The sequence below is a fragment of the Micromys minutus genome, assembly GCF_963924665.1.
Source record: "Micromys minutus genome assembly, chromosome: 2".
Lineage (NCBI taxonomy): Eukaryota > Metazoa > Chordata > Mammalia > Rodentia > Muridae > Micromys > Micromys minutus.
This window is the reverse complement of record NC_137971.1, coordinates 104027381-104050409: the sequence shown is the minus strand read 5'-3', so window position 1 is coordinate 104050409 and position 23029 is coordinate 104027381. Positions and strand designations below refer to the sequence as shown.

Below are 23029 nucleotides of genomic sequence, written 5' to 3'. Positions count from 1 at the left end.
CCTTATTTCTATCTGTGCCATCATGCTTCCTACCATGCTGAAAATTGACAAAACCAGCCAGAATTACATGTTTTGCTGTATAAGACTTGCTGTGCTCATAAAGTATCTTCACACCAATAGAATTCTAAGACATTGGATCCAGCTACACGGTATGCACTCACTGGGGCAAAAATGAATGAGTGAGTGGGTGAATGAAGGAAGGAGTAAAGAAGATGGAAAGAAACAATGAAGAGATTAATCAGGGTGGGCCAGATGGTTCCACTCAACAAAAAAAGTGGGGGAAACTGGTTCTCAGACCCTTATTCATAAGCTTTAGGCAATCTAGTTTGTATTCATCTTCAACCATTAGTGATTATGGGAATGGATGTGGTCCAGAGATTTGTTCCCTACCAAAAGCCAGTTTTGAGTCTTGGTTCCCCACTAAGGCTTAACTGCCCCTAAGTCAAAGCTACTTGACTTGTACAACCCTCACCCCTTCTTCCTCATCTTTATTTTTGTTCCTGCTTCTCTTCCTCTTTGATGTTTCTCCTTCATAGACTCTGACACAAGTGTCATTTCAATGCCACTACTCTGCTTTTGCAATTAGCATTTTGAGTTATTAATTATCTTAATAGATAAGTCAAATAGTAGTAGTTTTTCCTTTTTGTTTTCCCATGGAAAGAATGTGTCTTCTTCTTCTTCCTCTTCTTCCTCTTCCTCTTCCTCCTCTTCTTCTTCTTCTTCTTCTTCTTCTTCTTCTTCTTCTTCTTTCTTCTTTTCTTTTTGCCTCCTTAGTAAGTTCTAATCAATTTTGTTAACTCAGGTACCTTTTAAAGATTAAAAGAGTTTCCTGTACTCCTAAATTTGAGAGTTGAGTGTTAAGTCTAAGCAAAATTCTTTTTTTTTTTTTTTAATGGAAAGGAAAATGTCTTAGCCTTGTTGACCTCATCATTTATAGACATGAAATAAAAGTCAGTTGTAAATTGCTCCTTGTGCACATTAAAATTAGACAATCATTCTTCATTAAATGTGATTTTATGTCTTCTTCCCCTTTAATCCACTAGTGACTGACAGATGAGTGTGGGAAGGTTTTCCCACATCCACACTCAGAGGCATGAGAAAGCAAACTTTCTCTGAGAATGGTAAAGTTGTTCACTATGTTGAAATCTCTCCCTGGAGAGATTTTAGAAAGATTTAATGTTGACTTAATTTATCACAGGCTATAGGTTTTATAAGAGTCTCTTACCCAAGTCACTAAATATAGCTCCTACCATGGGGTTGTTTTCCTTGGAGCAGTTAGAGGAAAGGTCAATCTGCAGGTCTCAAGGAATGTCAACATGGCCTCCTTGAGAGCAAGAGATGTTACTGTAGAAGAGCCCAGCCACATATGCAGGAGTTCCGATAACCTTCCTGGAAAACAAGAAGAAGCAAGAGTAATTTAACCATGTGCAAATAGTCCCTAAGCACATAGATTCCAGAGCTAATCAAGTTTATGAATGAGGAAATAAAAGAAAGGGATGCTGAGATTCAGCAAGTACAAGGATCAGATTGTATCTCAGGAGAGAGCAAAGAAAACAAGTTGATGTTGATTACATAAGCTAAGTACTGATGAAAATAAGACCCACATGACTGAGGTCTCACCTCCTTCTTTTAATATTAATCTAATAGAACACGGAAATGACATTGAAAAGGCAATCTTGAACCTTCAACTTTCAGTCCAGTCCCCTTTGAGTTTGCTTCATTCCATTTAGATCTCCATTAGGTCACCAGTTAAAATGTATTGATTGCTAAGACACATACCCCAAATAAATAGTGTCTCAACTCTGAGAATCAAGGTCTGAGTAGAAACATGAGGGTAAAGGCTAAAAGGATGAAATTTCTTTAAAAAAATAAGTAGGAGGCTTGAGAATCCACATGTCCTCCAGGGTGTTTAGAAAGGGCCCAGTCACAGCTGTGTTTACCAAAAGTGCTGAACACTGAATAGCCATCACACAGGACAGTCCAGGCATTTCTCCTGGCAATCATTTGAAATGGATACTAAAATCTTCATTCTATTGATTAGAAAGTTGAAGTGTGCAGAAGTTAGCAAGGTTTCCCAGGATTCCAACAGATGAGATTGGATCACCATTTGAACCCAGGAACTAACTTCAAAGTCTGTTCTCCCTTATTGGTAGCCGCCCTGCCTCATAGGGGCAAATCACTCTGTGTTCATCTGAAGTGCATCAAAGAAAGGTCCCTGTGCTTTTCTGCTGATGTCCTAACTTTCCGGGTATTAAAACAGCCCATAAAGATTCATATTACTCCTGAAATAGGAAGGCTGTAAAAGAAACTGGTTTGAATTAAAAGATCACCAGACAGATTATCTAAAAAGGTAGATAGATGATGGATGGATAGATAGATATATAGATAGATAGATAGATAGATAGATAGATAGATAGATAGATAGATAGATGATATATGTAGATATATATAACATATGTAGATGTGTATATATTGATATATGTAGATGTTTATATATGTAGATATGTTTGCATCTACACATGCACACACATATATATACACACTCAATAACTCTATCAAATGCCAGGTACCTGGGATAAAACTTTCATTTAAAGTGTACTTATTAAATGAATGAATGTTTAAATAAGTTAAAGAGCCAGCATGTTGAAATGGACTTGAAACTCATGATTCATTTCTGTACTGTTAGGGCCACAATTTAGAAATATCTCAGTGTTGGCTTACTGATCTACAGAATGAGAATATTTTCAAGGCCTACCTTAGAGTGATAGATGTATAAACTAATAACATAACCCTCCATGGTATAGTTAATGAAAAAAATATTGTAGATATGAGAGAAAGAAGAGTCAAAGCTCTTTGCTCTGAACTCTTCCAGAGCAGAGAATAAAAGGTTTGCAAAAGGAGGAAGAGAGACAGAGACAGAGAGAGGAAGAGACAGAGAAAAAGAGCATAGAAAAAATAGCAGTTATAAGGAGAGAGTAGATGGGGGAGGAAAGTCCATGAGCTACAGAAGTTTAGAGGAAGGAAGGGGTGATAAGAGCCAGGATGCTAGCATGGGCTTTGAAATTGGAACTTGTGGTTCTGAGAAAGGCTAGAGGCAGGCAAGAGTTTGGGTATGCTAATGGGCACATTAGAAACCCATTTGTCCCATCAGGAATTATTCCTTTTGGTAGAGAGAAACTGACTTTGTAGGTTCCTGAAATACACTTGCTTTTGCAATTACAAGAAAACATCCTATAGTACAGTTTGAGCCCATTTCTAGATGTTTGGACTGCACAGTAATTCTTTTGAACAGTTCGAAAGCCACTATCATAAGAAATAGGAATCCTTTGCAAATGTAGACTATCCTAGTCTTCCTCTTTCTGTGATAAACACCATGACCAAAAGAAAGTTAGGGAGAAAATAGATTATCTGGCCTACCGGTTAGAGTCCACTAACAATGGAAGGCAAGTGTGCCTTAGTTACCTGTCTATCGTTGTGGTAAAACACCATGACCAAAGCAACTTATAAAAGGAAGGGCTTTACTCGGCTTACATTCTGGAGGGTTAGGGTACATGATGACTGAGCAGAGGCAGCAGACAATAGACAACAGACATGGCAGAGTAGCCACTGAGTGTTCATATTTTAATCGACTAGCAGGAAGCAGAGATCACCCCTAAAACGGCCAAAGCTTTTTGAAATCTCAAGACTCCCTTCAAAAAGGCCTCATCTCCTACACATTACCAGTTTCCCCAACTTGGGGACAAGTATTCAAATATATGAGTCTATGGGACCCATTTTCATTCAAACTGCCACACCAAAGCAGGAACTTAAGGGAAGAACCTGGAGACTCAAACTGCAGCAGAGATCATAAAGTAACACGGCTTATTAGCTTGCTCCTATGGCTTGCCCATTTAGGTTTCTTTTACACTCCAGAATCACCTGCACAAGTGTGGCGCTGTTCACAGGGGCGAGGCTATCCCACATCAATCATTAAACAAGAAAATGCTCACACAGATACGCCCACAGATCAATGTGTTGGAGGTAGTTTTTCAATTGAGATTCTCATATGATTCCAGCTTGTGTCAGGTTGACAAAAACTAACCAGAACACTGACAATGTATTTAGATGTAGACAGTTTATAAACCCACTCTCCAATGGACTCTAGACCTTGAGAGGGGGGAGGGAGGGAGGGAGGGAGGAAGAGAGAGAGAGAGAGAGAGAGAGAGAGAGAGAGAGAGAGACTGGTCGCCCTTATCTCAGCTACACAATGGTCATTTCTCCCCTAGGAAAAATAACCTTCTTCCTGATTCACCTAGCTCCATAACAGTTGGTCAAGGTCCAGAAGATTGAGAATTAGGTCCATGTAAGGCATAGAAAAGTTCAACATATAGAGAACCCTGCTGTTAATGAACTTGTCTTTAGTTATATTATGTTCCATTCTGGAGACTTCACCCATTCATCCACACACCCCAGGTATTCATGTGCAAGGACTATTCTCAGCCCCTCCCAAGGCATGTCAGTTTGTTTTATTACTAGAGTCATAACTCACTTTTTGACCCAATCCTCCCTGGCTAGATTCATCAAAGTACACTTGTATTGCTGGTAGAAGGAAATTGCCTTCTTTGTTCTCAGATGTCCTCTGTTGTTGAGAGAGAGCTATTTGGGTGCCAGAAATGACATTATTTAAATTTTGACTAATAAGCTTTTGGGAATGAGGGATCATGCAACATTCAGACTGCCACTGAATTTTCCCCACAGAATGACTTATAATCTTTCTAGCTATTCATCTCTTATTCTATGGGGACAAAAATTCCAGAGTTGTCAAGTGCTTCAGAAGCAGATTCTCCCATCTTCTCCCAAGATGGTTTTTATCAACACTTTTGCTTAAACTAGTGTTTCAAAAGAAAAGCAGTTAAAAACAGCCATTGTCTTCCTATGATTTTGAATGTCACTTGGGAATCATATCACCACGATCTATTAGGCTTCAGTTTCTTCTTCTGTGAATGAGTATAATAGCATCTGCCTAGTCTACACTCAAATAACATAAGACACATGAGAACATCTTTCCATGTACTAAAGCAATCAAATATGCAAGGCATCTTTTATCATTAACAAACACACTGGGCAAATCATCTACCTACGTATGTCATGAAATTTGTCTTAACCAAATAAATCTGTAAACAATATAGAGTATTAAATCAACCCACTTTTTAGAGGCTAAGATTCCTTTCACCTCTCCAGCAGTGAAAATTCATCTTAGTTAATATTTGACAAGAGACCCAACCTTAATACCAATAGTAGGTGGAGATAGTTTAAGCCCTGTCCACAGAGATGTGGGTAAATAGTGACCATTCATTCAAGTATCCAGCAACCTGCTCAGTATAGAAGAGAAGCCTGTGTGTTGAATAAACAAAGAGAAAAATAAACCATTTTCCTCTCTTTTAGGGGAGGCACAAATTGATCAGAAAGGCAGTCTAAGCTTCTGGAAATCTATACTTAGAGGTGGTAGGTTTCTCATTCTTATTCAGCAAACTATTGTGAGGGCTTCAATAAGGTTGTATGTGTCATTCCAGGGTCTTGCTTGATGCTGGTTTCCTGACTTCTGTGACAGGTAGTTTCTATCACTTAACATGAACCCAGTGTGGCTTCCTAAGCAAATTTGTTTCTCCAGATGATCAAGCAACCTTTAGTCTGTGTTTCAAATCACGGGTGTGTTTACTGAAGAGTAAAGCCAACTTTGGAGTAGTTTGGATATTTCCCACTAATTGGTGGGATTTAAAACAAAAAACAAAACAAAAACAAAACTTGGGCTTTACCACAGAAATCTAAGACTTGGCTGACAATTTGAAGCAAAAAATGGCAGAACTGTATGTTGAGCAACCAGCTCTTCCATGTAGCTACCTGACTGAGCCAGGATAGAACAAAGAAAGCTTGCACTGAAGTTCTGACTTATTTCCTTTCCTCCCAGAAAACATTCATTTAAATGGGGGGGGGGGACAGCAGTTTCCAAATCCAAATAGTGTTAGAATCATGTAAGAAATTTACAAAGACTTGGGTTCTCTGGTCCTCCAGACTGAATACCAGTCTTTGAAGATACACAGAGATTCTTATGATCTGTCTACTGACCAGCTGGAGACTACTGGTCTACCACACGGAAGGAAATGTGAGCAGATGAGCTCAGAATGAAGAGGTGCCCAGTGAGGAGGCCAGCCAATGAAAACCTTCCACTCTGAGCCACAGGAACTCATGGTTATACATTACAGCAAAGAGGAAAAAAAACTTGTTTATCATTGCTTCTGATGGAAATACAAAAAAAAAAAAAAAAAGAGGCAGGAACCCACAAATAAATCATAGCTATGCTGGCTCAGTCAGGAAGTCACAACATGGAGGAAGAAGCTGGCTTGAGCCTTCCTTTGAGATTTCAATTGTAAGGATCCTGGGAGAAAGGCCTAAGGGGAAGCAAGGTTCCAAGCAAGGACATCACTCTTTTTCTTCTCTCTACCCATGCCCCCCTGCTACCCTGCTAGAAGTGTGTGAAGGGGGTTTGGCACAATATTTGTGTAATAAATTCTATCACTCTTTTTCTTTCTGGTCACCTTGCTGAATATTCACCTTGAAAACCCCTTGGTTGTCTGTTTATCTATCCACTTTTCTCTAAGTATCTCATTGAGCTAATCAATCACCTCCTTTAGCTTTAAGAAATGAATAGCATTGCCTGCCACTTGTTGGGTACTAAAAATTGGTATGGTTTGGGTAGGGTCCCAATATCCCGTGAGAGTCAATTGTGATTAAAGTGTTAGATGTTTGAATGTTTGGGAGGTGGGATTGAACCATTTAGTTAAAAGGCCTTAAAGTCATAGTAAACAAGGTCTCAGGAGGTAGTTTTTGTGAAAATCCAAGGACAACCATGTCCTTCTTGTTATCTTCCACTTTCTGGCTAGAAATGTGCAATTTGTTGGTATATCTACCTAATACCTGACATCCTACTATCTGTGTCCCTCCCTAGAAGCCAAATGAGCAGTGGAACTGCTTCACCTTATACCTCTAAAATTGTAAGGAAAAAAATCCTCATTTTATTTTTAGGGAGTCTACATTAGATAAGTTATTATAGTATCAAGAACAGAAAAATCTGCTTTATATAAATAGAATGTTCACATACCTTATCACAAAAAGGCCTATGAATCAGTTTTTATCAGTGACCAAACTGTGTTCAAAGAGATACACAATGAACCCAAATTGACAAAATAGTGTTACTTGAAATTTAAGAGAATCCCTTGATGGTCCCTGAACGATACAGGGTGTCAGTTGATAGTGACACATAGGATGGGTGAGAAGAGGTCACCTTAGTCAGTGGGACTCCTATACTGCATTCATCTACTCATGCCTCTTGTATCTGTCATAAAAAACAAGAACGGTGTTGGATGTCAAGGATATTAAGACCAGCGTTAGCTTTTGTTTTCAAGGAAGATACACTAACAAATAGCTCTTTCAAAGCAAGAGGCTGAAGCTTGGTTGAGAAATACTCAGAATTCTGTAGAACCATATAGCTCTGGGGGCAGCCCAGGCTAATATAGACCACTACTTGTATCTTTTTTCTGAAATTTTCTTATACACAGTACCTACATTGTCTCCCCAAAACAAGCAATTCCAGATACATTTTTTACCTCCTGTAATTACTAATAGCTGTAGCCCTTATATTCACGGTTACTTCCTGCTTATTATTTTTGCTGAACCATCTTCCTTCCCACAGAGGAGAGGAAATGTGGATTGTGCACTTTGCCAAAACTGGGGCCTCGAAAACTAGAGCTCACTTATGTGATGTCACATGAAGATGGAAAGAATTGTTTGATGTATAATCGTCTTTGATCAGTGACTAGAGACTTAGCACTGGAAACAGCTTAGAAACTCAGCCCTGAAGTACATTCTCCAGACTGGCTCATCTGTACTGGCTCTTTATAGTGCCATAACTGATACTGGAAATGTGGGTTTTAAAAATGTTTGAGGAAGTGGAATATCTTGAGATGCTTCAAGGGCAAAAGAGAGGTATGACCAACTGCTTTCCAGGCAACAAGGGACACATCCATCCAGCACCTCACAGTGGCTCCTGCTGAGTTTGAACACAGCCAGGATTGAGTGCTGCCCAGAGCTTTTGCAATCAGAATTGTATCTCTGGAACCTCAATATAGCTTCATGTGAAAGTCTCTTACAGTAGTCCTCCTTCAAACCCCTTGCTTAAGGAGATGGCATTTCTAATGGCATCTTAAAGATCTGTAACAACTTTATTTGTTTATTTATTTTATTTTATGTATAACTATTTTGCTTTCTTGTATGTCTATCTGTACAATGCATGTATGATTGCTGCCCACTGAAGTCAAAAGACAGCATCAGATCCCCTGGATCTGGAGTTATAGATGGTTAAGAAACAGGATTTGTGTGCTGCAAACTGAACACAGTCCCCTAAAAGAGCCAGCAGTTTTTTAACCACTGAGCCATCTCTCCAGCCCCTGTACTAATTTCCTATATTTTCCCTTTCCATGGCCACACTACAGTAAAAGCCTTCACAGGCTAGGCTGACTACTTCAGAATGCTTCTACTTGTGTAAGTACATAAGGGACACTGTGAAGCCCATCGTGAGATCCTTCAGTTGTCTTCAATATTTGCAAAGAATGGCATAAAATGCTCCTGGGAAGAAATGTTCTTTCTATAAGAATTCTTGTTTCTTCATAGGGAACATCTACTAACACTAACTTGAAATTTTTTTAAGTTACTTTTTCATCTTTCATTTTTTAATCTCCATCACAAAAATAAAAATAGTGCTCTTCTGAATCTACCCATACCACTGGGCTGGCCAGGGCAAGATTCCTTTGAAGACCTCTTCTGACATTGGCACCCAGCTGCAGCGGGAGCCCTTGGTTGCTGGTCTGTCACCGAGCCCACTCTGTCTTCCAGTTACCCAACCTTTGCAGCCTGCTCTGCAGGGCAAACCACCACTCTATGTGGTAGTTGATTAAAGTATCTCTGTTATTTAACTGATGCCAGACACAGGGAAGAATCTGATTTCTTAGTTCCCTGCTTTCCAGCACATGGATAGTGGTTCACAATGATCCAAAACTCAATTCCTTTTTATTACACCTGGCTGGGAATGACCTTCACTGTGAAAAAAATCTGCCCCCATCCAAAGCAGTGTGTGTCTCTACTAAATTAAATAAAGTAAAAGGAACTTGAAAATTTTATTCCTCATTTATACTGGCCACATTCATGTACCCAGTATTATGTGTGTCCAGTGGTTACAGTATTGTCTAGACAGGTCTAGAACATATTTCTCATAGACGCACTGAACAAACCATTTTACTGATATATTAATGAAGGCCCATTGCTATAAGTTTGCTGTAGAAATGGTTCAACTAGGGCCTATTGATACCAGGAACATTCTATAACGTTCTATTCAGATCCTACAGTATCTAAATTAGTGTCTGCTGTATCATTTTCTTACAAAATATCTCCCCATCCATGTATTTGTTGAGCCGTTGCTCTCTCTGTACTGGCTACTGTGCCAGGCAATGACCCCACAGCTCATTGGCATATAGTTTCTGCCATAGATGAATTTATAGTCCTGCTTGGGAAGGAGACAAGAAAGGAAATGGACAACAAGGTATTTTCTCTAGCGACACTAGATATCTATTGCTTATAATCCTTAATCTGTAACAATGTCAACCATCCACAGCCACAACCTAAAACCACTGCTCTAAAGAGAGCTTGACTTTGGTATTACAATCTGTTCAACAAACCAGAGCAATGATCATGCTCGAGGATGAAGTGGTTTCCTTAAGAACACACAGCCAGTAGAAACAAAGTATAGCATTTTCATTTTTTAGATTTTCTTCTGTTCTCCATACTACCTGTGATGGCAGCAGCTCTGTGACCTGTTTGTAATCATAGGAAGAAATGTTGAATTGTATCTCCAAGCTAGAATAGGAACTTGCATGTATATTGTAGCTGGAAGGTCACGTGCCTCCTGTATATAATTGTAGGTAGAGGTAGCACAGCCCCGACTTAGCCCTCTCCTCAACTCCTCTCTTGGAAACTTCCAAAGGTTTTCTGGGTATGTAATTTTATACCTGAGAACAGAAGTATGCCTGGGAAAAGAGCTATCCTCACATCTTTGTCTACAAAGACTTTCCAAAGCTTGTATTTCTGAGACTCCATATAACCATCCCAGGAGTATGCTAAAAGCCCTCATAAATGTGATGCGAAGAAGGAGAATGGAAGTCTTAGTAATCACACTTCCTGTTCAAACCAGAATCACAATGCCCCACATCTTGAAAATCTCAAACAAATAGAGTCAAAAAATATTGTGCAGAAGGAAGAGAAAATACTGTCCAGTCCATTAACAGCTAGTCAGCCTTAACTGAATGTCTCAGGGCTGAATACACAACCTTGTCATGAGCTACACTGTCCTTTATGCTTTGTACTTGATTTTAGGAAGCTGGTTGTTACATAAGCAGTCAGCGAAAAAACATGGTATAATGATGTGTGGGACAGAAAGCCTGTGACACGTGTGTCTGCTAGTAATTCCTTATAATAATTATATTGGCAAGAGGAAACCAACTAATATGTGTATATTGTCACCCATATGTATAAACTCAGAAGTACAAACACACCTGTTTGCAGAAGGTCACAAAGAAGTCCAACAGTCATTGGCCCTTTGTGTATGTCAGCGGAGGAAGCCCGCTGGGACAGATTGACTGTGGAGTGGAAGACCGACAGCAGGCAGCAGGCACAGCACAGTGGACGGGGGCATTGGTGCACACTCAGTTGTGACAGCCAAAATGAATGTGACTATAAGAGGGACGTGCCTAGAACTAGGGCGCAGTAGCCTCGTCTGAGCCTATGGACAAGTGACCATGCTTTGGTAATGTCACTTCAAGCCTAACTCTGAAGTTAGCCCTTAAGGCTCATCTCCAGGACCTACAAATGAGCTTCCTTGTGCCACCTCCCGTGAACAGGATTATAATAGTAGTAAGAACATCTGAAGCTCACTTAGTGCTTTTTCTGAGCACATATCTGTGCTGAGCCTTTCAAATGCATTCTTGGTTAATCCCACAACATGTGAAATGGCAGCACTGTTTCCTACATAGAAAAAAGCCTCATGCACCGTGGCAGAGGCCATGATTGTGATTACATGTTGGCACATGTATCTGTTTAAGTAGGAGTACTCATGAGGACAGAGACCAGAGACTTCTGATTTGACACCGCAATGCCTAACATGGTAGGAATTCACTTAAGCTTATGAAATACAAAAGGAGAGATTGCCAAATGCCCAGGATGGCTGGATCCAGAGACACCAGCAGATAGACAAAGAAGATCAGAGCTCAGTCAGCAAGGACAAGGATCCCTAGAAAGCCAGGATCTCAAAACATCAGGAAACTGGGACAGGGTACAATCTGCTGCCTCTGAGCTCTGCCATTTGATGGTGGGATATAGTCAAATATCTTCTCTCTGATGCCAGTATGTTTTGTCCAGAGAACATGGGCAGGTTGGTAGACAGCCAGAGTTCAGAACCTGGACTGGAAGGGAGATAAAGACGTGTCAGGGTCAAGAAAAAAATGTTCAAACAGATGCAGAGCAGCCACTGACAGTCAGAGTGGCACAAGCTTTCAGTTACCAAATAAGCCATGGGCCCTGCTTGGCCAGGCAGCCCAGTGGTTATTGGATCTGAGGAGAGTCCAGTGGTTCCCTGGAAAAGCCAGAGCAGATGGTAAATACTCAGCTGGGAACATTTCAAATCAGGAAACATTGGTAGGTCCCACCCACAGACTGCAACTAAACAACACCACTCAAGTATAAAGTCAAAAATATTTGTTTTTATTTGATTGTATGTTATGTGTGTGTTTATGTCTGCATGCATGTGCACTGTGCATATGTCGCCTGCTCAGAAGAGTCATCAGATACCCCGAACTATTACAGAAGGTTGTGAGCTGCCATGCGGGTTCTGGGAACTGAACTTGGGACCTCTGTAAGAACAATTACTCTTAACCACTGAAATACCTCTCAACTCCAATGAAGTTGAAATTTAATTATGAGACTCAGTCATTTTTCAAAAGCCATTTGACCTATTTTAAGAGTTTTGTTAGAACCAGTTACTATCATCTGTAGCTCTATTGACTGCCACCAAAAGCTACAATTTCTCAGTGTGGCCATAATGGGTAAGAGCCCCAGCAAGGACTCCTCAATATTGTGCCATTCCCACTCTTACCTCGGGACCTCTGCTATGATTTGTAGATTTTGACTTCCAACCAGGCAGACCAAGAGCCTTGAGTACCACTTAGCAAAGTTATTTCTCTTACAGATAAATACCAGTTCTAGCACATTTCTCTCTACTAGAGTAAATGATCTTTAAGGCGCTTATATTGCCCCTGGCACTGGTGGGCAACGCAAAATTCACAAGTTTAAGTGGTCTTAAACTACTTAGTGAATTCCAGGCCAGGCTGGAAAAATCTGTGAAACCTTGCATCAAAATTAAAATAAAAAGGCTTGGGAGATAACTAGGGAGAAGAGTGTTTTCCAGCATGCATCAGGCTCCCTACCCACCCATCCACCCCCCCCCCCAAAAAAAAAAACCACAACAAAAAGAAATACTCATCCTTTTGGAGCCATGGAACTACTAAGTTCTCTTTCTGCTTTGTCAGTTTATAAATCTAGAGCTTTGAGAAGTAATTTCCTTAAATCCTTAAAATTACCAGTTGCTAAACAATCATTCATTTTCCTCAAATACAAAAGAAGCTGGTGGAAGTCAGCCAAAAGAAACACTTAAGCTTGTAAAGAGAAATGGGCTGTTATTAAAAGCCATGGTAGCCATTAACAAAGGTGATGTCATAGCTAAATGTCTGGGATCCCCTGGAATCCCTGTGGCCAAGGAGGCCAATTGCAATCTCTCCAAATCAGTTAACAGCCACCTACCTAATAAAGTTTGGCAAGTGTGACCGGTGAGATTAAAGGTGCACACTTTTAGAGGCAGAGGCAGGCAGATCTCTGTTTGAGACCAACCTGGTCTACATAAAGAGTTTCAGGACAGCCAAGGTTACATAGTGAGACGTTGTCTTGGAAAAGAAAGGAAGGAAGGAAGGAAGGAAGGAAGGAAGGAAGGAAGGAAGGAAGGAAGGAAGGAAGGAAAGAAAGAAAAAGAAAGAAAGAAAGAAACAAAGAAAGAAACAAAAAACAAAGAAACAAAGAAACAAAGAAAAAAGAGGCAGGCAGTAGGAAGGGATGGTCTGCAGGCAAGGTATTTTCCTGCAAAGGAATCTGGGTGCTAGTGTGGTACCCAGTGCTTGTAAAGCTGTTGGCAAGCACCAGGGATGTATGAAGCTGGTAACTGTCAGATCTGAGGCAACAGGCTGATCAGGCCATACCTTCCTGCAGCTGGACCTTTCTTTCAGCTGCTGTAGAGGAAATAGCAAGGTTGGTACTGAGAGCCTGTCTGGGAATCTCCAACCCTCCAACAGAATCTTCATGTCTGGATTTCATGAGAATGACAGGTGCCTTTGTTATTCTCCCAAGAAAGTTGTAGACTCGAGTTTCCAGACTTCAGGACAGCACAAGACTACCATTAGCAGGCAAGTAATGTTGGGGTGTACCATAACTAAGTACCCCTCTTCTCTGACATCCTCAGAAAAGCATATCCTCCCATAATTCCCTCCTCTACCACCCAGGAATCAGAGACAGACTGCACAAACCTCCGCACCTCCTCTGAGATTTATAGAAAGGAGCCTCAGCCATAGAAACACATTCATATAATATATGAACCAAGTAAGTTGTATTTATATATTTAGAAATTATATATATACATATATATAATGCACACACATATAGTAACAACTATTTAAAAAACAGCTTGGGTGTTTGAAAGATATATAGGAAGAGGGGTATATGCAAAGGTTTGCAGGGAGGAAAAGGAAGGGAAATAATATAGCCTCAAAAATACTTTTAAAATACTTTTAAAATGAAGAGTCCCAGTCTGGCCCATGGATCTGCTGTCTACCACATATCCCGGACATGGTCTGTCTATAAGTAAGGTTACAGCATTAGTAACTCTTCTGGTAAATCACTTACCCAAACTGACACCTGCTTCAGTGCCTCCTCTGAACCCCATATCTCCGTCACTCAGGAACTGCAGAAACACTTGAATGAAGAAAGAATTTTGAGAGTACTTTGGATATGTCCCTATGAACCAACTTGTCACACAGAGAGTTGTCACGCGCCCCACTTCCCGCCAGCAGGAAAAGGCGTGCAACAACAGGATTCTTCTGCGAACAACCTTTATTGTACAACACTCTGAGCAGGGGATCCCCACGTGGAAGAAAAATGCACTGCTTAAATATGCCTCTGAGACTTGTGTTGCTACCTGATTGGTGCGCCCTCCAGCATGCCCCGAGAGTGGGCTCTGACGTATGTGGCGCATGCGCTCTAAGTCTCTTGGCTGGGCAACAGCTTTGTTTGCTGAGTCCTCGGCGGGAAGCCGGCGCCATGTTTGGGTGCAGCACAAACGGCTCTCTACAGAGAGTGTCCTCTATCTAAGGTAGACCTGTCACAAAGATCAAGTACTTCCCAGAGAAGAACCAGGCCCTCCAGAGTTGATTTGTCTTTAGTACTTTATGAATTCAAGGGGGAGCCAGTCTCTGAAATTTCTGGCCTTCAAAACACATAAAAAGAGGTAATTTAAAAGTGATCATGACTCTTTTATTCTCCCCCAACAATTCTCTTCCTTTGATCGAATCTATTACCATCTAGCCTAAGATGACTAGCAAGACCGCCCCGCCACGTGGACCAACAGGCTACAGCTGGGTGGTTTTCCTATTTCAGCCTGCTTGTCTGTTAGTGTTGACACAGCCCTTCCAGAGAGGTTGTAAGTGGCATATACAATAAGACTGTATATTCAGAGATAGACTATGGCATAAATGCAAAATGGAGTGTTAAGTCATTGGTAAAATTAGTTGTCAAGTCATGAAAAGGCATAGAAACCTTGAAGTGCTTACGTTTATGGGAAAGAAGCCAGTCTAGAAAGCCTGTACATTCTGTGACTCCAGTTGTATGGTGTTCTAAAATCAGTGACACTGTAGGGACAATGAAAGAAGGTCAGTGGCTGCCAGAGGATTTTCAAAGCAAGAAGGAATGAACAGGTAAAGCCCTTGGGATTTTATACAATACTATACATTTACATAACTGTCTCCGTGAAGATGGAGGAACAGGAAAGAGTCTGCTTAAGTAGCTTAGGCAATAATGGAGTTTGTAGGCCTAAAGGCAAAGTCTAGTTTATAAAGTTGCTTCCTCCAGGAGTACTATCCCAATGTCTGTTTTTCTAGGGATCTGAACTTTCTTATAAAGGCAAAGTTGAGTCTTGGTGAAGTGATTGTCTTTTTCATTTATCTCATCAGGAGGCATCAAAGCAACCAGCACAAGAAAGCTCCCTTTTAAACAACAGGGGGTCCATTCCTCTTTTGATAATTTACACTAACTCTTGCCATCTACAGATAGAACTTCCGTTTCTTGGCTTCCTGCATGACCTTAAGTGTGTTCCTTTCTTCTCCAGGGCATGGCCTTTACACTCGAAGAAAGGCTGCAACTTGGCATCCACGGCCTGATCCCCCCCTGCTTCCTCAGCCAGGATGTCCAGCTCCTCCGCATTATGAGATACTACGAGAATCAACAGAGCGACCTGGACAAGTCAGTGCCTGAAATCAGTTCTCCGTGTCCAGTCCTGAGGTTGAGCTGTTCTGCTCTGTGGCTCACAGTGGGGTTTCTAAACTCTCTGAAGGAAAGGCTAAGAGTCCAGAGAGACTGCAGACTCATCTCTGTCCTTAAGAAGAGTGACAGTCTTCCTAGAGATGAGGGTCACAACAGAAGCATGGGTAAAGGAAACTAGACTTGAAGGGTGAAGTCTGGGAGACCATCTGAGATACGTCAGAGATGAGTCCATACGAGAAGCCTTAATGAAACAATTCAGCAGACAGAATAGAGTGGGAGGAGGGTTGTTCGCTGAGCAGAAGGAGATGAGGCAAAAACGGAGTTGTGGGGATTGGTAAGGAATAATAAGTGGAAATAGAGAGAGAATCAGATCCCTTGGAAAGCTCTAGATCCTGTGCTGAAGGTCATGGGCAGCAAATGAAAGCACTGTTCCCTCTGCACACTCTTCAGTGGGGACTCAACAGAGAGTCCCCATCAGAGTCCTTGAGTCAATATCACGTGTTACCAAAGACTATAGTCACCACCCAAGTACACTCCATGAGTCAGCACAGGATCTAAACACAGCTGTCTCCAGCATCTATGATTTTAAAGCCTCTGCTATGCATAGTTCCAAGGTGGCAGCATCTAGTTTTTATAAGACTAATTCTAGACGGAATGAAAACCACCTTCCTGCCCTGGGTAACTAAAGTTACCTTGCCAATCTTTGTCTTTCACTTTTATGACTGTGCCAATGGTATGTGACTCACTGGGCTTTATAAGGATTGAATGATGTCTTCATGATGTGCTTAGAAAGTTGCCTGGGACATAGTAAGCCCTGTGTAAGTTTGTTAAACAAACGTGCTGCCTTGTTGTGGCCCCTAGTGGCTATATAAGAGGATGATAAAGGCTCTCTATATCTGTAGAGCTAGACAGCTAGAACTTGGTCTAGAGGTATGACAGCCATTGTTAAGGCCTAGGCAACTGTTACCTCTCTAACCTGCCATTTTGTGCTGTTACTAATGTTATAAGAAAACCTTCTCATATGCCATTATGTGTTACTAGGATGTACTGTGCTTTGGTGTTCTTGGAAACTGATCACAATAGAAGTCAGTTATAACTGCTTTGTATAGTTAACCACAATATGCTTGGACCCAAACCAGCACTTCCTGCGCCTATGTATGAGTTTTTATGGTGGTTGCCCTTATAAGCTGCCCCTGGGATGGACCCCAAGATAAGAGAGACACCTGCACCAATATAAGAAGCCATTTGGAATAAGACTTCTATTCTGAGTAGGGGTCGAGTAAAGTTTAAATTCCCAAAATCTTTCTGAGAACTGACATCCTGCTTGGCAGGAAGAGACATTTATGTGGATAACTGACATCCTGGTTGGCAAGACATGAATGTCAGTTGAGGCAAGGCTCCTGCTACAGTTGACTAACCCCAACTAGAAGAAGTGTACATCAAACACACATTCCCAAGGAAATGCCCATCTCTAAGTCCTGATTGGTGGCACAGATGTTTATGGGATTTAGGCTTAAAAAGCCCATCGGGGATCTTAACTCATTGTCACAGACAGCTCCCAAGTCTGTACTGTGACCCTGATTGATCAGTTTTGGGGTGTCATGTTCAATTAACCATCCCTATTTGACTAAGGGAGGTGTTTAAGTGGTTTGTGTGGTGATTCCCAGACCCCAACAGACATGAAGGGCACAGTTCAGAAAGCAGGTGGAGCTCTAGCACCTACTGTCTCCTCCAGGCCACCCATAACTTCAGAGAAGCGGTTAACAAGCATGTTCCTGCCACATCCATGTTCCCATGTCCAGGAATATTATTCACATTCATCCCAGGGCCATTTTATCACCACGTCAAAAATTATCTCCCTTCCATTCTTCCCTACTCACACGAGGTCCAGCTGCATCATCTTGAAGAGCAAACCAGAGTTACAAGAAAGATTCTACTAACAAACAGATACACACCTGAAGTTCAAACAATTAGAACCTCTTCCTCCACTAGGTGTACCAGAAAGAATGAGAGTTCAAAGCGAAATATTTGCTTAAAATATGAAACTGCAAAAGCTACAGTCTGCAATGCTCACCTTCTCAACTCTTCAACTCAGTGGCCCTCGTTTACTTGCCTAACATGATGCTACATGGTCGGAAGGTACTAAATGTGCAGCCCTGAGAGCTCCGGGGGCTTGCCCGTGGCACAGAGCAAGTAGTGACTTTCACACACTATCACGAGACCCTCATTTCAGCAAGTGATTGGGAGAAAGTCTAAGAGGTTCCCCAGCTATAAGGACTGTGATGCTGGTAAATGTTCTGTCTGGGAGAGGAGTAGAATATAGAATGGGAGCGAAATCTACACAGATGGAACGCCTTATACCAGGGGTGGGTTGAGGTAATGGCTACCCCTGTGTGTAAAGCCTCCCTGGAGCAAGGTCTTTATTCTTAATCACAGTGACATTTTCCAGGGTCTACCAAGCAGCTGCAGTGTTCTTGGAATAAGATGGCTTCTTTCCTTTGCCAGGTACATCATTCTCATGACTCTCCAAGACCGCAATGAGAAGCTCTTTTACCGGGTGCTGACCTCAGATGTGGAGAAGTTCATGCCTATTGTATACACACCCACGGTGGGGCTGGCCTGTCAGCACTACGGCCTGACCTTCCGCCGGCCTCGGTGAGTACCTGTGATGGGGTCAGGGAGGGGCTAGTCAAAGAGGAAAACATTGTTGCCAGTGTCCTTGCATCTTGGGACCTTAGAGGCTACCTTAGAGTCAACAGCCCAACAAGAGACATTGGATTTTATACATGCTCAGTGAAATAACACTATCACCAGAGAAATGAGCAGAGAGTAGTTTGCAAGAGGATATTGAAACTTCTACACCTCCAAAGGATAAATGTCTGAGGTGTTTTCCTGAGAAGTGGTTCTCATTGGCTTCACATTCTGCACCTGTCACCTCTGTATGTCCTCTCTCCTTTCCTGGCCATCCCCACTATACCTACAGACTGCATAGACATTTAAGGACAACGAGTAGCTCTGCACACCAAACACATGTTCTCTTGCTCGCCTTTAAATCAGTATGCAGCCACTTGGAGTTGACTTCAGATTCCATTTATATTCTCACTGCATTAGGTAAAGATAGGTTATTCCATTTTCTCCTAAAACTAAAGGGCTTGAGAGGAGTTTTTGCTTTTATTTTTAGCACTAGGGTGTGTGTGTGTGTGTGTGTGAGAGAGAGAGAGAGAGAGAGAGAGAGAGAGAGAGAGAGAGAGAGAGAGAGAGAGAAAGAGAGAGAGAGAGAGAGAGAGAGAAATCTCAGTGCAAGGTGCCTGATTATTGTAACTACCTAAGTTTTGCAATAACAATAAAAGTGTCTAGATATGTTATAATAGAACCTCATAGAAAAACAATAAAGTTAAATATACTGAAATGTGTAATTTGCATTTATAGAGTAGTTATAAATCAAATTTTTTGTTTTGTTTTTATTTGTATGGCTTAGTATTTATTCATTCATTTGTTTGTTCACCCATTCATCTTCGTTTTTCAAGACACGCTTTCTCTGTGTAGACCAAGCCTCAAACTCACAGAGCGCTGCCAGCCTCTGCCTTCCACATGCTGAGAGTGAAGGTGTGTGCCATGCTCCCAACCCCCATGGCTTAGCATTTAAGGACAGGTTCTGTCTTAGCTGAGCTGGACTGAAAACTCACACTGTAGCGAAGCTCTCTGGAATCTTTCTCCTCTTACACCCACCCCTCGGATCGCAGGAGCGTCCCACCATACCTTCCTACAATCTGCTTTTCTTTTCAAATCATTGTTACATGCAGAACATAGATCTATGACACTTTCGTCAATTTGTGCTGGGCTGTGAAAGTCGAATGTAAAGAGCTGGAATTTTAAGAAATGGCCTATGTGGGGTGCTGTACCCTAAGTGAGACATCTATTATCAACTGCATCAAAGCTCGGGGGTCATCCAGAAGAAAGAATGGAAGGAATATAAGAGCCAGAAGCTTGGGGAAAGGGCTTTAGAATAGCGTCCTCTGGACATGACAGGGACATTTCATCACTAGCATGGCAGTGACCTGCACAAGATTGGACCATCACCTTGTGTAATACCTGAGGAAGAAGCTGAGGAAGCTCCCACCCTCTCTGGGGGACTGTGGGTAGGTAATAGGTGCTGGTGGAGGGGTGTCATTTTCTTCAGTGGTGTAGCCACCGATTGGTTGCCTATATTTCAATAAATAACCCCACCTAGTGCACTTGCAAGCCACTTTAATTAAACTCAGTGAATAAAAAAAGGAAGACATCAGTAGGGGTTTCAAAAAAGGAGAGATAAATGAGGCTAATGGGGGAGTGAAAGGAACAAAATAAAATCAGACTATCCATGTATGAAACTGCTAAAGAATAAAAAAGAAAAAGAAAAAAAATAGCTAAGTGGGAGGGCATATGGGTCCCATGGAATCAACAGAACACTAATTAGGGTTAGGAATGCACAGAAATTGGAACCACTCCAGCCACTAAGATGACCAGATCCTCCTGGGTCAACAGACAGCTTTTCAGGAAGTGATAGAGGAAAGCTGGTGATGATCCTGTATGTACTGGTGACAGGACAGCTCCGTGGTGCAATAAGAGGGAGAAAACAGCCAGAGCCATCTGGAAAAGTCCAGGGCAGAGAGAGAAGGTCGCAGACTGGACCTCGCCACGAGAGAGGCAGGAGCAGACAGGGAGAGAGAGTTCAGGAGCAAGACAAAGCAAAGCTTGAGAAAGAAAACTTGGCTGAAACAGCAGGGCTCTAAGGAGATAGGGTAGCTGGGAGAAGGATGCTCCTGAGCTGGAGAGGCTTCAGGCAGGAGTGGAGAGAGAGAAGAACTGTTAGAAGAGTTAGGATGTCAGCACAGACTCTGAAGTGTCTATCAGGCACTTGTGAGGCTAATAAGCACCCAGATTTGGGGTTTGTCTCTTCTGCCAGCGATGAGGAAAATGGCTCTACTTGGTGGCACCTGAAGAATGCAGCCCTTTGTCTAACCACCAGAATTTGGAGTTTCCTTTGGAACCTAACAGAGAACAATTCTGTGGAATTTATGAATGTTTCACTGGGGAATGAGAAGAGGAAAAGGGAAAAAGAAATTACTCTTCTGAAGAGATGCTATTCCTTTGTCATTGTTGTTGCTGGGGCTGTTGTTGGAAAACCAGCAAGATACAGGGATCAAGAGGAGTTTGTCTTTTAGTGGTGTGATCTGATGTGAGCCTGGTACAGCCGACATCCCAGAAAATGCCCAATGGCTGCCTCTTTTACATGTCTCTGTCACCCTCTGGTCTTGGTCTCATCACATTGTTTTATTTCCTTTTTAGCACTTGTTTCTATCTCTAACACTTCTGTATATGTCTACTTCTACCAAGAAAAGGATGATGTTTTTATTTTATTTGTCTAGTTACTACCTTTTGTTAGAAAGTATGACAGACATCTAGCTCCTTGTGGTGGCAACAGGAGGTTTGAGGGTCTGGGTAAAAATCTGTAAAGAATTCTGCCACAAAATGGACTTTGCCACATGACAGGCAGTTAGACTGACGGGGAGCTGTTTCTGGCACAAGAGTCATCAATGGGCAGAGCAAAAGGAACAAGATGGGGCTCAAAGATCCTGAAACCACTTTTACCCAGAGAACCAGGTCACCTCTAGGGGTAGATAGGGACAGCTGGGGACACCATGTGGAGAAAAGATAAGCAACAAACCAAAGATGAGCTGGAATGTAGAGGGAAAACCAAAACTATAAGGCTGGATACTATCCCAAAATCTTTCCATATCCTATCCAATTAGTATCACACCCTCGGGAGGTAGGTACTGTTCTCCTCTGCAGGATGAGGAAGCTGAGGCTCAGAGAAGTAAGTTACCCAAAGTTACACAGCAAAGCCAGGACTCTCCCAATGTTCTCTGAACTGGGTATGAGCAGGAGCCTGCCACACTGCTTTCTACACTATCTCATAGTTCAGGAGTAGGCATACACAGTGGGCATTCAGGACTGGGTGCCATTCCAATTCCAAGAATGATTGACTGCCCAAGGTCTAGGTGAAAGTTACTAGATGCCATTTCAGAGCCTCTCCCCAGAGGAAGGATCTAGTCAGACCCTTGGCCTGCAGCTAGCTGAGACTGAGGCAGGTTCAGGCAGACCAAACTGTCTTCTTGGATTAGCCCCTCACACCTAGTACAGTGCTGTTTTTCACTAACCCTTCTTCAGATGACTACCCAATTAAGCGATTTGACATGTGGCATTCCAAGCCGTTGCTCTAGGTTTCCACTTGGCCTCTTTCCCAGTGCTAATTTTACCCCAACCTTGTTCCTAAGGGAGAGGAGACTGGGTTCTGCCTCATTTGAAGCAGTGGCCTAGGATGACTTTACAGATTAACATCTGAGGCAAGGACAGCTCCAGGACCAAGAGGAGGAGAGCCAGGCTCTCTCGGTTTCTGAAATGATAAACCTTCCCGCCAGGTTGCTGTTAACAAAGAAGTGCTCTGTGGAAATGCCTGCTCCCCTACTAAAGCTAATTCAGTCCAGCAAATGCTAGAATTGTTAGTATTGAAGCTGTAATACTAAAATTGAGCCTCCACACACCTTGGCTCCACATAACCTCAGAGCCTGGAAGGAGATACCAAAGTATCATGGAGTACCTCAGAGTCTTGAGTAACTCTCTACAGCAGAATGACTGTACCTCATCCATTTGTTTCTTTCTCCTAGTGTCGTCTCTGCCTGTGCTTTCACAGATCTGACTAGCAGGGTCCCCCACTAATGGTTACTAAGAAGTGAAAACCAAGGTAAACTTGGGTAGATGCCAGGACAGATTTCAACCAAAAAGACAGGTGTCAAGAGAAAGCCAATGTGATATCAGGGTCCATGCTCTTTTCCTATTCATTACCAAAACTGTCTGCATCTTCCTCATTCTGTTAGGTTCCAGGTGACAGAGGCACAACTGTGGATACAGCATTTTGGGTATCAGCCTGCTGCTCAAGCTGTTCGTGAACATGATGTGGATGAATGTGGGTGTTAATGACAAAGTTATTCATGGCACTTGTTTAAGATGATGAGACAGACTTCATGAATGTGGGGGACATTGTCATAGGTATAGGGACCACTGTGAAGATTTTTGCTCTGAGTAAAAAGGTTGGACTCAGTTCTAACAATGAAAAATGGAAATTATAGTCAACGTGTGTGTGTGTGTGTGTGTGTGTGTGTGTGTGTGTGTGTGTGTGCGTGTGTGTGTGTGTGTGTGTGTAGTAGGGGAGGGGGTAATAAAGTTTCAAGGTGATCAGAGATCAAAGGTAGAAAACTTTTGCTAAAGA

General features: G+C 42.0%; 1 protein-coding gene across 2 annotated transcripts in view; it reads left to right on the top strand.

Annotated features, from left to right (window-relative positions):
- The window catches only part of ME3 (malic enzyme 3), a 172068-nt gene that overhangs the window by 60586 nt on the left and 88453 nt on the right, over positions 1–23029 (top strand). For both annotated transcript variants that reach the window (XM_080913130.1, XM_080913131.1), the window contains 2 exons: positions 15566–15699; positions 18226–18375. In XM_080913130.1, the coding sequence (XP_080769256.1) occupies positions 15566–15699; positions 18226–18375 (284 nt within the window). The remainder of the gene's footprint in view (positions 1–15565; positions 15700–18225; positions 18376–23029) is intronic.